Source organism: Balaenoptera borealis (genome assembly GCF_965194805.1).
Source record: "Balaenoptera borealis genome assembly, chromosome: 4".
Taxonomy (NCBI): domain Eukaryota; kingdom Metazoa; phylum Chordata; class Mammalia; order Artiodactyla; family Balaenopteridae; genus Balaenoptera; species Balaenoptera borealis.
Genome location: NC_138861.1, coordinates 8,942,804 through 8,959,396, shown reverse-complemented (window position 1 = coordinate 8,959,396; position 16,593 = coordinate 8,942,804). Strand labels below are relative to the sequence as shown.

Sequence of the window (16,593 nt, the reverse complement as noted above, 5' to 3'; positions counted from 1 at the left end):
GCCTCTGGTTAATTTGATTTCAACTTTATGCTAAACAACATTTTTCAAAATTATAAAGTATAAATGCTTTGTAAAAGTTTGAAAAACACAGAAAATAATTCCAGAAATCAAACGTTGCTATTATTGAAATCATTTTGGCCCTATCTTCCCCCATTCTCTGCATATATAACTTTTTCTTAATTATGATTGGATTTTGTTTTCACTTAAGATTATATTCTGACTATTTGCTTGTATCTTTAAAAATTCTAGAGAATATTTTTTAACTGATGTTATAAATGAAATATATTACTACTAACAATGATGACAAGAAAAAAGTAGCTAGAAATTTTAAACATTAACATTTAGGCATGAATAACAAACCAGTTTTTAATTTTTTTCAGACACAAGCAAGGCTCCTATCTGATCATTCCAACCCAACTGCTGATTCCTTGAGTTCCTTCCAACAGGCTGAAATGTTGGTAACATCTGAGCACACTGCAATCCCCATTGTAAGGGCTGAAGATGCAGAAAATGAAAAGGAAACTGAAGTATCCATAGAAGACCATCCCACTCATAAGGTAAAAGTAACATGGTTATATTAGTACAGACTTTTGTCTCCCAAAGTCTCAATTCTAAAGCGTGGTCAAAGAGACTACCTTATTCACTCTAAGTTTAATTTTTTTAAGATGATGATCACATCAACTGCCTCTAATCTCTAACAGAATTGTAAGGATTAATGAGTTTTACTTCTTGGGCTGAAGTGCTACATAATTGTTTTATTTCACAAAATTCAAGTTCAGGTTAAACTTGTAGCTATCGAATGTGAAGAACATCAAAAATAAGTTTTTAAGACATTATGTGAAGAAAAAGAATTAAGAAATATTCAGTGTTGGCTTATGAATTGTAAATATGATGTAGATATGACATTATCATTTGTTTCAAGGATAAACTTTTTTCTTTTTAGCCTGAAAAATCTTCAGTACTAAAGTCAGAGGAGGAAAACCATGACCCGCCAGCAGATCAGGACCAGAGTTACAGCCAAAACCTGGGGTTACAGGATCAAGAGAAAAGTGAAAGTGACTTAACTGAGAATTTGGAGTATACACCAACTGAAGGTACATTGGACCTAAAAGAAGATATGAGTGAGCCTCCAAAGGAAAAACTCCCTGAGAGATTCCTTGGTCATGATGTTAGTTCCATTGTAGATTCTAATCAACAAGAAAGCATCACAGAGACAGAGGAAAACCAAGAACAACCTATAAATGACTCACATCCTCAGTTGAACAGGAGCAGCAAACATAGCCAAGACCTAAGTGTTCAAGGAAACCAAGAGCAGGATCCAAATATCCCAAATGGAGAAGAGGAAGGGGAGAAAGAGCCAGGTAAAGTTGGTACCCACAATGATAACCAAGAAAGGGAGAGAGAAGTTCCCAAGGAGCATTCCAAAAGCAAGCAGGAAGAAGACAGTACACAGTCTGACGATATTTTGGAAGAGTCCTATCAACCAACTCAAGTAAGCACGATGCAGAAAGATGAATTTGAACAGGGTGGCCAAGAACAGGAAGAGGAAAACTCCAACGCAGAAACAGAAGAGGACACTGCCTCAAAAATCAGTAAGCCCAATCAAGACACAGAATGGCAGAGCCAAGAAGGAAAGCCTCGCCTTGAAGTTGTCAGCAACCATGAGGAGATGGACAACGAGACTCTTTCTGAGCCTTTGCTGGTGGAGCCTACGGATGATGGTAACATCACGCCCAGAAATCATGGGGCTGATGATGATGGCGATGATGGCCCCAGACACAACGCAAGTGAGCAGTACTCCATCCCAAGTGAGGCTTTCCTGGAGAATGAAAGAGCTCAACCCAATTACCGTCACATTAAATATGAGGAGCAAAGAGAAGAAGCACATGAGAACGAGAATGTAGATACCAGCGAACCTGCAGAAAACCGAGGGGTGAGATTAGTTACGATGATGCTTGTCTGATAAAGTGGTTAGCTTTTCAAAAAATAGCCATGACCTTTCTCTGTGCTCTGGCAATCCCTTGTGCTTATCTCTTAGTACCTTACTAAAATATATTATAATTATTTATTTTTCTCTACATCTCCATCATTAGTCTGAAAATGCCTGTTTTATTTGGGTTCCCCTAGAAGAATATCCTGGATTTTAGTGCAGTTTGTTTGAGAAGTTCAGGGAACAAAGAGGAGTGGAGAAGTGATACAGGGAAGGAAAGGAAGCTCATCAACGGTACATAATTAAAGCCATGTAAAGCACATTGCTCTGAATTATCCCCTTTGGAAAGTGAGGGAGCTGAGGATTACTAGGAGAGGTGTTAATTCCCCAGCACTTCCAGTCTGTCCTTGAGCAGGCCATATAGAGTGCCGTGGTTTTCCAGGCACAGAGATGCAGATACCGGCAGTTGAACGTCCCTGGCACTAAATAGAGTGGTAAATTCTGATAGATAAGAGGGATGGGGGGGCATGACAACTGCTGCTGCTCTCATGCCTTGATAGCAGGTGCCAGGTCATAGTCAAGTTGATCGCCAATGTCTAGCAAAATGCCTCTAACATAATAACGTAAGAGATCCAGCAATGTTTATTGATTTAGCTATAAAGGCAAAGAACAAAGACTTCAGCTACAGCTTTATGAAGCAAACACACACCAAAATGATAATCGGGAAACGGCAACAGGGTGAGGGAAGGGAAGAAACATATTGTTATTTGGTTGTTTAATCATTTGGAGCTTTCATGCAAAACTCTGGCAGCCACCCGCCAGCAGTACCCGGCACAGCTTTTGGTGGGCAAGGTGAATACTAACTTCGATTCCTGAGAACTCCACTGCCATTCTAAGGCAGGAGTTTTCTTACATTTTAGAAACCTGGTAAGAAACTTTTCCCAATAGCGTCACAGAGATTACTAATGTAATCATGTCTTAACTATAGAATCACATGGTAATACCGCATTTCTACTGTTTTCCCAAACCAAAGGGGGGGTTCCAACCTCGCTTCTGATGTTAGTTCCAATGTTTATTGGGTAATCCCCAGAGATATAGCACTGAACCCAGTTCATAAAGATAGAAATGGCTCCTGTTCTCAGAGGGTTACTGTCTATTTCCACGGTTGCGGCTGGTGTCTCCTCCTTCTGAGATCTGAAATGATCGGAGTATGAAAAGATCTGTGAAGGTACGCACAGTGGAAATATAAATTATGTAAAGGCTTTCCCTAAAATAGACTTCAACTTCTGCTCTTGTTATTATAAAGGCCGAGAAAGCAGAAAGCTCACCGAATGAAGATGACAGTTCAACTGAAGGCAACACAAGGGTGCACGGTGTCGGTGAGTACGGGCTAAGCAAGCAGTCTGTGACTATATGAGGAGAGAGACGGAATGGGCTAAGTTGGGCTATCCCCACGCCTTCATTTGTGACTACTGCACAGAAGTTTTCCTCTCCCCACTCCTCCCCAAGGAAATGCTCCCATAAATTGTTGACATTCTCGTGTGCACATTTGATCTACAACTATGGTAACTGTGTTTACAAACTGGAAATTCGGTTGCAATATTACTGCAAAAGCTAGAATTCTTTTTCTCTAAGTCCTTTTGCTTCAAAGAAGAAAAATTGATTCTACCTTATTTACACTCAAATCCATAACTTAGAATTGAGATCCCATATTTAATAAAGACTTAATTCTTAATCACATACCCCAATCACAAAATTTTGAATTTCAACCATAAAATTCTCGTGGCTTTATTTAACTTTTGACCAACTTGCACAGCACTGCTCTGTAGACGTCAGACTATGACCATTGCAGGCAGGTCAAGAAGAGTTGTTTGTTCTTTTTAAATCCCCAATCCAAACTGCAAAGAAATCTAGACTATTATGCAAAATAGTCTGGAGCCAGAGGGTCCCACCTGAAAATTAACGTATCCATTAAAAAGGCTTCTAATGTTTTCCCAAATTTTCTCTTATTCATGAAAATGGAACTGTTTGGATGAATTTGAGTTTACGCACTCAGTTTAGCTTTGTCCATGTTTCCTGTCCAAACTTTTCTGTCAGATTCTTGCATGAGCTTCCAGTGTAAAAGAGGACACGTCTGCAAGGCTGATCAACAGGGAAAACCCCACTGTGTTTGCCAAGATCCAGTGACTTGTCCTCCTACAAAACTCCTTGACCAAGTAAGGATTCTACAAAATGGTCTTTAAGGGACATCAAACAGTTAGTGATTTGAATGAAAGTAATTTGCAATTGAAATCTTCTGTTAAAGAAAAAAGTAAATGCCCAGGTTATCATCTAATATTTAAACAACAGTCAATAGAAACAGCAGTTCATTAGACAGACTTTAAGCAGAGTGTTTTCCCAATGAACATTCCCAAGCTTGAGGTTTTTCTCCTACTTGTCTTTCCTAGGTTTGTGGCACTGACAATCAGACCTATGCCAGCTCCTGCCATCTCTTTGCTACTAAGTGCAGACTGGAGGGGACCAAAAAGGGTCACCAACTGCAGCTGGATTATTTTGGAGCCTGCAAATGTAAGAGTCCAACCACCACTGCTGAAAGTGTTTTGGGTGAATCTGAATTATATACAGATATATATGTACTCATATATATGCAGATGACAAAAATAAAAAGTTAATGTAGTTCTGGATCCAGGCTGCATATTAAAATAACTGGGAAGACTTTTTCAAAAATTAGAAGAATAATGCCCAGGCTTTAACTGTAAGAGATTCTGATTTAATTGGACTGGGTTGGAACCTTGGCGTTGTTTTTTCACTTGTTTTTAAAGTAACCGAGACAATTCTAATGTGCAGCCAGGGTTCAGAACCACTATGATAATGTTATCCGCTTAATAACTGAGATGAATCATTGGAATTTTGTTAAATTAGTTGTCCTCTTCCCAAGCTAAGCCTTTGCCAAGAAGTTTTAATGACAGCATGGTCTTCCAGAATTTTTTGAAATTGTCTTCCTTCCCCAGGATGCTCTCAATTGTGTTTGGATCTCCTGGTCGCTAAGTGATTCTCCACATTAGCGGTGCTCACTAACCTCTCCTGTCTTTCCAGACTCATGAGAGGGTTCAGTTTCTCAGCCCCCTTGATGTTAGATGCAGCCACATGAGTTGCTTCGCCCAGTGAAACCTGAGCAAAAATCATCCATGGGAGCTCTGGACAGAGCATTTCAGAGCTGGTGTAAGGCTCTCCATGCCCTCTTCGCCTCGTGTTACGATGCTGAGATGGCGGTGTCTCCCCCATCCTGAGCCCCAGGGAGACAGATGAGCAGAGCTCTCCTGCCAACTGACAGGGGACACGTAGCAGGATGGAGAAGTAAACGTCTGATGTGACATACAGCATAGTAGTCAACGCTGCTGTGTGGTGTATTTGAAAGTTGCTAAGAGAGTAGATCCTGAAAGTTCTCACCACAAGGAAATAAAAAATTCAAGTAACTATACGAGGTTATGAGTGTTTAACTAAACTTGCTGCGGTAATCATTACACAATATACGTATGTCAAGTCATTATGCTGCACACCTTAAACTTACAGTGTGGTATGTCAGTTGTATTTCAATAAACCTGAAAAAAATGTTTGTTCCTTTAAGCCACTGAGATTTAACATTATTTCCACAGCATAAGCTAATGTCTGCCTTCTTCTCTTTTCTCCTAATAAATAGCTCTTGTGACCTCCACCTCTGAATTCCAGCTCTCTGATTCTAGAGCAGTGGTTCTCAGCCCTGGCTGCACCTCACAATTACTTCTGGAGCTTTTTAAAACATCCTGATGCCCAGGTTCCACCCCCAGATCAATCAAATCAGGATTTCTTTGAATGGAAGCTGGCATCTGGTATGTTTTTAAAACACTCCTGGCAATTCTGTTATGACGCCAGGGTTAAGGACCACTGTTGTGACGGAGGGGCAGTGAGGACGCTGTCAGTCACCGGAAGTTGTTAAGCGTCCTGTTATGAGGACTTTCCTTGGGACCGGAGTAAGACCCCAAAATTAAAATCAATTTACTTTCTGCCTGGAACAGCTATTCCTGTTTGTACGGACTTTGAAGTGACCCAGTTTCCTCTAAGGATGAGAGACTGGCTCAAGAATATCCTCATGCAGCTTTATGAACCTAACCCTGAGCACGCTGGATATCTAAATGAGAAGCAGAGAAATAAAGTAAGTTATCCACGGCCAGCTACCTAAGCGTCTGTCTACAGGGCTTGAGGGAAAAAGCGTCAGGGGACCGGGGCGGGGGAGGGGGCCGGGGGAGGGGGGCGGAGGAGGGTATATCAGCCCTTCCTCTGCATATCAGCAGCCACTCCTGGTCAACACCCATGGAGTAACAGAATAGTAGTGGTCATCGTTCACGCCTCAAAGTCTGGGACACAGCCAAACCACCCGATTCCCACACGCAGGGCAGGGGCCTGAGCAAGAGCTCTGGAACTCATCCCTCGAGCAAACTCTGTTGAGCAAAGTGAACCTCAGTTCAGCGTTTATATGTTCAGGCCCAGGCATATGATTTAAATCTAAACGTGTTTTTTGCCTTTATAGGCCAGACATAGATTTATCGTATAAGGGAAATCCATTATTAACAATGTCAGTAATGTATTAAGATTAAAAAGTGCAGAATATTAATCCTAGAAGCTCCCAGGGAAAATTCGTTCATCAGATAGTTATTGAGTGTATGCCAGGTACCTGGAATTGATTTACATGCTGGAAATACAGCAAGGGACCAAACAAAAATCTCTGCCTTCATGAGCTTACATGCTAGGCAAAGAGACGATATATAGTTATATACACAGGTATGCAAATATGAACATACATGCAAATGTATAAATATATGCAAATAAACATTTATGCAAATATATTATGTCAGGTGGGATGAAACATGCTATAAAGAAAAAAATAAAACATGTAGGAGGGTGTGCATTAACTGTGTCAAATGCTGTTTACGGGTTGTTGAGATGAGGACTGAGAGTTGGCCCCTGATTTGGCACATGGCAGTCATAGCTGACCTTGACAGGCGCTGTTTTTGCAAGAGAAAAGCCCGAATGGATAGGGTTCAAAAGAGAATAGGAGGAATGATGTAAAAGCAGCAAGTATAGAAGACATTTTGCTGTAAATGGGAAAAGTGAAATGGGTGGCAGGTGGAGAGGAATGCGAGTTCAAGGGTCCTATCTACCAGCGGAAGGTGGTAGAGGGTGTTTGTATGCTTCTGGAAATAATCCAGTAAAGAAGGAAGGGTGCCCACCTGCCACAGAGTACTCTTGAGTAGATGAGAAGGGGTGAGCTTCTAAGCACCAGTGAGCGGCTGGGCTTAGTAGATGGGGAACGAAGGAATTCCATGCATGGTGACAAGGCGGGAAATTGGTAGATGTGTTCATGAGAACAAGTAGAAGTTCTGTTCTGATTGCTTCCAATTACTCAGTGCACTAATAGGTGACGTCACAAGCTGGTATTTTTATATGCATTGCCCCTAAATAATTTCTATCCTCTCTCTTTAACAACACATTGCCACAGACAGCCTTGAGAGCATTAGATACAAAACAGGGAAATTTCAATGGGGGTGCCAAGCAGCATCACGCCAGGGCTAACCTGAGCCGCAGCAGGCACTGGATGGAAATACATAAAGGATTAAGAATGGAGTATGCCACGACTTCCCTGGTGGTGCAGGGGTAAAGAATCCGCCTTCCAATGCAGGGGACGCGGGTTCGATCCCTGGTCAGGGAACTAAGATCCCACATGCCGCGGGGCAACTAAGCCCGCGCGCCACAACTATTGAGCTCACACGCCTCAACTAGAGCCTGAGGGCTGCAAACTACAGAGCCCAAGTGCCCTGGAACTGGCACGCCACAGCTGCAGAGCACACGCCACAACTAGAGAGAAGCCTGTGTACCACAACGAAGAGCCCACGTGCCTCAACTAAGACCCGATGCAGCCAAAAATAAGTTTAATTAATTAATAATAAATCTTAAAAAAAAAAAAAAAAGAATGGAGTATGCCAGTGGGGAAGAACAGAACTTTCCACTAACAAATGAACAATTTTGTCTACGTCAGTTCAGCCCTTTTCATTAAAACCTTTTCATAGTTTTAAGAAATGGGAGGAACATCACTTGGTTAAAAGATCCAAAAAAGACTTAAATTTCTTCTGAAAACCCCAGGGTTTTTTTAATGTTAGCTGTTATTCTATGCAGAAAGCTGTAGTGTTGATTAGAAGGCATGTAATTTGTTCTCAAATAACGTTCTGGGTTTGTTTTCCTCTGTCATGTTAGGATTACTCTTCAAGTAAAGTTTAGCAAGTGATAATTCCATTACACTTGCCTGATTCTCTAATGATCATCTCCCTTCCTAATCTCAGGTCAAGAAAATTTACCTGGATGAAAAGAGACTCCTGGCTGGGGACCACTCAATTGACCTTCTCTTAAGAGACTTTAAGAAAAACTACCACATGTATGTGTATCCTGTGCATTGGCAGTTTAGTGAACTGGACCAACATCCTAGGGACAGGTAAAAACTTTCCACCTTCCCATTACTAGGTCACCTCCCTGATATAATGTGCAGTTATCTATACCCAAGAATTCTAAACAGATTTAGGAAACTTCCCAGTGCCATTTTAGAGCACAGAAATGTCAAGCAAATACGGTTATGAGTCTAAACACAAAGCTGCTTTGAGGGACTTCCCTGGCCGTCCAGTGGTTAAGATTTCGCCTTCCAAGGCAGGGGGTGTGGGTTTGATCCCTGGTCGGGGAGCTAAGATCCCACATGCCTCGCGGCCAAAAAACCAAAACATACAACAGAAGCAATATTGTAAAAAATTCAATAAAGACTTTAAAAATGGCCCACATCCAAAAAATTTAAGAAAAAAAGAAAAGAGCTGCTTTGAAAATAACAGAATATGGCCACAATTCCACAAGCTCTCAAGTTTACATGTTAGGGTCCAGCCTCCCGAGAGGCTCTTTCCTCTCTTTCTCATTCTTGATCCTAAATTCTGAAGCTAACCTGATTGGCCCCAGTTGGATTAAGCACCTACATCTGGAATGATCCGGTATGGCCAGTGGTAAGAGCCAGGTTGTATAAACATGATTGTTGGGATGCACCCCTATAAGTTTAGGGTGGAGGGAGGATAGTTCCTAGGGAAGAAGGAAACCTTATGAATTGACCTCCCAAAAGCTGTCTGTCTTACCCACAAATAGTGTATTTCATTTGTAGCTCTTCATGAATGCACTACTTATTTGCTGTCCTCAGCAACCTTGTGGAAGAAAAATGCCCTTGGTGATGCTAAGAGTTAGCTCTTCGTACACAAGTTAGTTACCCAGTTAATTGGCTGCCATTTATCTCATTGCAGAGTCTTGACCCACTCTGAGCTCGCCCCTTTGCGGGCATCTCTGGTGCCCTTGGAACACTGCATAACGCGCTTCTTTGAAGAGTGTGACCCCAACAAGGATAAGCACATCACCCTGGAGGAGTGGGGTCACTGCTTTGAAATTAAAGAAGGTAAATTCATCATCAGCCCAGGGAGAGGGGTGTCCTCTTCTCCAGATAAGCCCTAAGCCCTGCAGCCCTCATAGACAGGTCCTGCTGTGTGTTCAAACTGAAACCTAGAGACCACAAGGGGGCAGACTGCAAGGTTATTTCTTACCTCCTTTATGATCTCTGTTTCAAAGTGTAGCAAGGGTGAACATTTAAGCGGTAACTGCACTGAGGTCTCAGAAATTGGCTAAGCCTAAGAAAGTGATGTGAATCCAGAGAGCTGAGCCAAATCTCCGAAGGCTACCTTTCTACGGAAGGAAGGAGGGACTTTATATCCTTCCTTAACCTGAGAATTGGGCCAAACTTTAACAAATCATATGTGAAGAGTAAAACAGCAAGCCTGATTCTGAAAATGCGAGATGCCAGAAGAATCTTAGAATTTATTACCAGCACACTAAAGATTTTCACCAGTTGTGCCCAGGTGTTATTCCTTTAATCCAAAAGGAACTCCCCCTGCAGGGGAGGAATTTAAATTTAGACATTTGTTTTACTAGGTTATGTCTTAATGTACTTCCTTTTCTTTTCCTAAGTTACAGTTGATTTTTACGAGCAAGCCTGTTTTTAATAATCGAGATATGAAAGATGTTCAAAAAATGAGCAATCAAAACTGCTCACAGAATGTAAATCAACAGTGAACATCAAATCTCTAAAGTAGAGGTTTTACCCATGTGTTCACGACATACGTATATGTAGGATGACTATGCAGCCAAGAAATAAAGAAAAGTAAGTTCATCAAAGGTCAGAGTTTCCCCAAAAGAGGTAACTTGTGTGAACTTCACTCTAAAAATATTCTTTATGCATATGTATGATGGCTTGAAATTGGAAAGAAAGAGTTGGAATATGAAGACTTAGTTATTTATTGATAAATAGATAAGCAGAAAAGGTCCTCTTCCTCTACAATGTTATTCTGTGAAATAAGTACAACTGCAATGAGCAAAGAATGAATATTTTTGTAAGCACCTCGTTCTGTGTGTTAGGTGTCTATTTCTGCACAACAAATTACCCTAAAGATTAGAAGCTTAAAATCTCTCTCACAGTTTCTGAGGGTCAGGAATCCGGGAGGACCCTACCTGTATGGATCTGCTTTAGGATCTGCTCTGAGCTCACCTACGTGGCTGTTGGTAGGAGGCTTCAGTTCCTCACCATGTGGCCCTTTGCACAGTGCTGCTCATAACATGGTATCTGGTTCCCTCCAGAGCAAGTGATCAGAGACAGAGACAGAAAGAGAGAGAGTCCAAGACAGAAGCCACAGGTCCCTGTAGGGCTAATCTCAGAAGTGACATATTTCTGCCATATTCTGTTTGTCACACAGTCTAACCCTGCTACAATGTGGGGGGAGACCGCAGGAGATGGGGATCATTGGGGGTCAGAGTGGAGACTGGCGACCACATACTGTTTACACCCTATTAACATCAATAGGAAATTAACAGGCAATTAAGACCCAGTCTCATGCAAATAATGCCAATTTCCTTCCTAACACCTATTCTATAAGCACAGTACTTACAAATTCATATACAGCCCTAAAACTGGCTAACAATGTTTTTTTCCAATTCCCATGTTGAAAAGATAAAATGTACCCAAGGACAGCTGCCCCGACCCCTCCCCTCCACCATTATCAAGAAAAAAACTTAGCTGGGGCAGGACATATTTATGTATGCCCTTTTGTATGGCACGTGATTTTAAAGGAGTGATCCAAAGGCAAATTTAAAGAGAGACCATTTAAGGAAACCAGTTGCACTTCACTGTTCCTTTCGAAATTTCTGGCAGCTCTTCAGCATATGGGCCTACGCAGGCCCTGTGCTGGGTGGTTGTCTGGGAGAAGCAGGAAGGGCTTAAAGTTCTGTGACTCGCAAAGCTCCTAATGTTCTTGTTTGTTCACTGTGGTTTGGTTATGATTACATTTTGAAGAAGGGAAAGAATTATCACACAATAAGCCAATAAAGCAGATATTAAATATTCAGTCAGGACACGTAAACAAGTTACTGCTTTGGGATTCAGCTAGGGAAGGAAAAAAAAAATGTCTATTTGTAAGCATACAAATTTATTCCCGCAGGACGGAGAAATCCACAGGACAAGATAAATTGTAGCCAGTGTCGTCCTGAATTTTAACCTCCTTTGCTCTGAACTAGATGTGCTCAAATAGTCCAGCTCTGTTATTAACTAGCTATGCGAATTAGGGCATGCCACTTATCCTCGGCAAGTCTCATTTTCCTTGTGTGTAAAAATGGGATTCAATTACGAGGTGAAGGAGTCTTATTTACTTAGTGCCTATGACATACTGTGGATTAACATATATCCACATTAATCTTTAGGAAAAACTTCCAAGCTAGACGAACAGGGGAAACGAGTCACATCACGCAGGTCCTACTAAGCCAGTTAAAGACATTATCCCCACCGTACTGGAGGATCCCCAAAGGGTTTTTAACAAGGGAGTGATTTCACTGGATTTGTACTTAAGGAAGATTCTTTTGGTTACGTTGTGGATAAGTCAGAGAACTGTTGTGGTGAATCCAGGCAAAAGTTGATGAGAACCTGAATTAGGGCAGTTATAGTAGGGAAAAAGAAAAGTAAACATATTCAAATATATTTTAACATATCAACATATTCAAGATATAGTTGAGAATATAAACATATTCAAGATGTACCGTATGCAGAAATAATAGGACAATGTTTCATAGGAAATACGTGGAGGCAGGAAGCAGGCAGTTAGGTTGAGAGGAAGAGAAGTACAATGCCTCGGTTCCTGGCACAGGCCAGGCAGGGTAAGGAGAGGTACCTTCCACTGAGACAGAAAACACAAGAACGGAAGCAGGTTTGGGGGGAAAAGATAAATTCCATTTGGGACACATTAAATTTTGAAGTCGTTGGGTGACAACGTACACTTGATAGTTGAGGGACTTCCCTGGTGGTCCAGTGGTTAAGACTCTGCACTTCCAATGCAAGGGGCGGGGGTTCGATCCCTGGTCAGGGAGCTAAGAGCCCACATGCTGTGCAGCACTGCCAAGAAAATAAAAATGAAAAAAAAAGATAGTTGAATATATGGGTCTGCTTTTCAAGATGGAATTTAGGAACTGAAAGACATATGTGGGGATTGTGAGCATACAGAAAATAATTGATACCAGGGAAGGAAATTAATTTTCTTAGGAAAATGTGTTGAGTTACATGGAAAAGGGTTTTGGGTTGAATACCAAGGAACATCTAGATGATGGATACAGGAGGAAGAAGGAGTACATGAGGCAGAATGAAAAGTCTCCTGAAAGGAAAAAGAAAAGAGGATAGTGCCATATCTAAGGAGGTGTTTCAAAGAGGAAGAAGAGATCACAGTGCTAAATGCTGCTGAGATGTCAAGTAAGGTAAAAGACAGAATATTCATTGGACGTAGAAATAAGGATACCCTGGATGGCCTTGGAAGAGCAGCTTTTGTGGAATGGTAGAGATGGAAGCCAGACACATGAGAAAGAAGAGGAGATAAGAAAGGCTAAAGAGTGAAGGTGTGAAGGCAGGAATGAGCTAGAGAGGGATATAGAGTTGAGGGAAGCATTTTTGAGAATAAAAGAGGCTTGAGCTCTTATCATTTACTCATGCATTCATTCCTTCAACAAGTCTTTACTGGTGGTCTACATAGTACCAGGCACTGTTCTCAAGGCTGGATATGCAGCATATTTAAACATTAATGGGAAGGGCCTGGTAAAAAAAAAAAGGAAAGATTGAGGATATAAGAAAAAAAGAGGAAAATAGGGGAGAATTCTGAGATCGGAAGAGATCCTGAGCACAGGCAGAGGATTAGCCTCCAAGTCAACAGGAGGGACACCTCTCAACTGAACAGAAAGAAGACAGCAAGGTGGCGGAGTAGAAGGACGTGCGCTCACTCCCTCATGCAAGACGACTGGAATCACAACTCACTGCTGGACAGTCATCGACAGGAAGACACTGGAACTCACCAGAAAAGATACCCCACATCCATAGACAAAGGAGAAGCCGCAATGAGACAGTAGCAGGGGCACAATCATGATAAAATCAAATCCCATAACTGCTGGGTGGGTGACTCAAACTGGAGAACATTTATACCACAGAAGTCCACCCCCTGGAGTGAAGGTTCTGAGCCCCACGTCAGGCTTCCCAACCTGGGGGTCTGGCGATGGGAGGAGGAATTCCTAGAGAATCAGACTTTGAAGGCTAGCAAGACTTGATTGCAGGACTTCAACAGGACTGGGGGAAACAGAGACTCCACCCTTGGAGGGCACACACAAAGTAGTGTGTGCATCAGGACCCAGGAAGGAAGGAGCAGTGACCCCACAGGAGACTGAACCAGACCTACCTGCTAGTGTTGGAGGGTCTCCTGCACAGGCGGGGGGTGGCTGTGGCTCACTGTGGGGACAAGGACACTGGCAGCAGAAATTCTGGGAAGTACTCCTTGGCGTGAGCCCTCCCGGAGTCCACTATTAGCCCCACCAAAGGGCCTGTAGGCTCCAGTGCTGGGTCACCTCAGGCCAAACAACCAACAGGGAGGGAACCCAGCCCCACCCATCAGCAGACAAGCAGATTAAAGTTTTTCTGAGCTCTGTCCACCAGGGCAACAGTCAGCTCTACCCACCACCAGTCCCTCCCATCAGGAAGTTTGCACAAGCCTCTTAGATAGCCTCATCCACCAGAGGGCAGACAGCAGAAGCAAGAAGAACTACAATCCTGCAGCCTGTGGAACAAAAACCACATTCACAGAAAGACAGACAAAATGAAAAGTCAGAGGACTATGTACCAGATGAATGAACAAGATAAAACCCTAGAAAAACAACTGAATGAAGTGGAGATAGGCAACCTTCCAGGAAAAGAATTCAGAATAATGATAGTGAAGATGATCCAGGACCTCGGAAAAAGAATGGAGGCAAAGATCGAGAAGATGAAAGAAATGTTTAACAAAGACCTAGAAGAATTAAAGAGCAAACACCTAGAAAAATTAAAGAACAAACAAACAGAGATGAACAATACAATAACTGAAATGAAAAATACACTAGAATGAATCAATAGCAGAATAACTGAGGCAGAACAACGGATAAGTGATGTGGAAGACAGAATGGTGGAATTCACTGCCATGGAACAGAATAAAGAAAAAAGAACAAAAAGAAATGAAGACAGCCTAAGAGACCTCTGGGACAACATTAAACACCCCAACATTCGCATTATAGGGGTCCCAGAAGGAGACGAGAGAGAGAGGACCCGAGAAAATATTTGAAGAGATTATAGTTGAAAAATTCCCTAACAGGGGAAAGGAAATAGCCACCCAAGTCCAGGAAGTGCAGAGAGTCCCATACAGGATAAATCCAAGGAGAAACATGCCAAGACACATAGCAATCGAACTGACAGAAATTAAAGACAAAGAAAAATTATTAAAAGCAACAAGGGAAAAATGACAAATAAATTATAAAAAAAAAAAGAAGACAAAAAGTATGAGTGCAAATATGAGTAAATTTATAAGTAAGGAGACTATTATCCCTACTTTACAAGTGAAGCCAGTGCTCACAAGAAATACAGCAAAAGTCTGTAATCTTTCCGTCTCCTGGGGCAAGAGGAAAACTTACATTGGGCAGGAAAACTACTTAGTGTCCCAGACAGGGTAGTATGCTTCAGATTAATCCGCTTTAGGGATCTGTTCAAGAATTATTGAGTAAGGGTGGGCCACAATGCTAAGGAGCGGTCTTATATCCCCCAGAGGATGCTGTCTTCTTCCATTAGTGTGGCAACAAGTTCTTTTACAATTACATGATTGGAAATTTGATATAACTGGCACTATACTTCTATTTATTTTGGTTACATTTTAGCAACCCTTACAGATTAGTATACTTGGCACTTCTTGCCTGGTTTCCCCTCAACCTCCTCTATCAGTGGTTCTCAACCCTACATCAGAACTACCTGCAGAGCTTTCTAAATGTATACATGCCATTGGCCCACCCATGGGGATGCTGATTCGGGGGGGGGGGGGCAGGAGTGAGGCCCAAGGATATACAGTTCTTAAAGCTTCACAGGTGATGTTGACGCCCTACCAGGATGGAGAACCACCATCATACCGCCTTATTGATGGGTTCTCTGATCCCCTAGTTCTAACATTGTTTATATTACTGCTCTGGCTACTTTCTAAAAGTATGTTTTGTTTTTGTTTTTTACAGAAGACATAGATGAAAATCTCCTGTTTTGAATTAAGATGTGAAAGCACTCAAACTACCCAGCATCCTCCTTTGTTCTGACCACTTCTGAAGTATATGCAGTGTGAAACTTGTAGATTTATATTTAGCAAAATGCTTGCATGTCTGAGACGACAATGAGAGTAACTGCTTGATAACAGTATAGGCACCAGGCATTTAACATTAACTTTGGAAATAAAACTTTAAAATTAAGTAAAGTCAATATATGCAAAATATTATATACTGTTTGTGAACAGGAGTTTAACTCATCACTCTGCATCCATTTATGAGATACTTAAAGATTATAAAACTCGAAAAAATAATACATTCATTTTGTCCATAATACCGTGTGCACTTCAAAAAAGTGAAGTAAGGCTCTTTGTTGTTGATGTGTGTTATTTTCAGTATCTTAATATCCTAATAAAAATCCAAATGTTTACTCAAGTTTATTTCCAGTCATTTACTTGAACAATTATATGTGAAAGACCAACCCAGGGCTCATACTTCATATCAAACTATAATCACGCTTTCTAGACCCTACTGCTTAAAAAAAAATAGTATGAGTGGTTGGGGAGCTGTTTCTTATGGGAAACAAATATTCAGTTGTTAAATGGTAGTTGCTCATGAATGGTTTTTGTCATAATTTAAGTTTAAACAGAAAAAAAAAAAAGAATTCAAGTGCTTTTCACCAAATTCAATTTAAAATATGGGTGATTGTGCACCGCTGGATGCAACTAATTTTAGCTTTTGTGCAGATGTGCATGTGTGTCTGGGGAAAGGGAGGCCCAGCAAAATCTCTACACATTTCATGTCCTCAAAATAAAGGGAATGTAAAGGTAACAGACAGTGGAGAGCCCTGAAGTGTCTTGATGCCCAAGGTAGTCAGAGGTGAATAGTACTAGAATAACTTGATAGCAAGACAATGTGTCATAAGAGAAAAT

General features: G+C 41.5%; 2 protein-coding genes across 10 annotated transcripts in view; one reads left to right on the top strand and one right to left on the bottom strand.

The window, feature by feature from the left end:
- The window catches only part of SPARCL1 (SPARC like 1), a 50,675-nt gene extending 34,579 nt beyond the window's left edge, over positions 1-16,096 (top strand). The window contains exons 3-11 of the mRNA XM_082391687.1: positions 381-557; positions 944-1,933; positions 3,237-3,309; positions 4,028-4,146; positions 4,378-4,498; positions 5,986-6,122; positions 8,305-8,453; positions 9,292-9,440; positions 15,638-16,096. Of these exons, the coding sequence (XP_082247813.1) occupies positions 381-557; positions 944-1,933; positions 3,237-3,309; positions 4,028-4,146; positions 4,378-4,498; positions 5,986-6,122; positions 8,305-8,453; positions 9,292-9,440; positions 15,638-15,666 (1,944 nt within the window). The 3' untranslated portion in view covers positions 15,667-16,096. The remainder of the gene's footprint in view (positions 1-380; positions 558-943; positions 1,934-3,236; positions 3,310-4,027; positions 4,147-4,377; positions 4,499-5,985; positions 6,123-8,304; positions 8,454-9,291; positions 9,441-15,637) is intronic.
- Positions 1-16,593, bottom strand: part of DMP1 (dentin matrix acidic phosphoprotein 1) — a 138,110-nt gene that overhangs the window by 111,524 nt on the left and 9,993 nt on the right. The window lies entirely within an intron of this gene.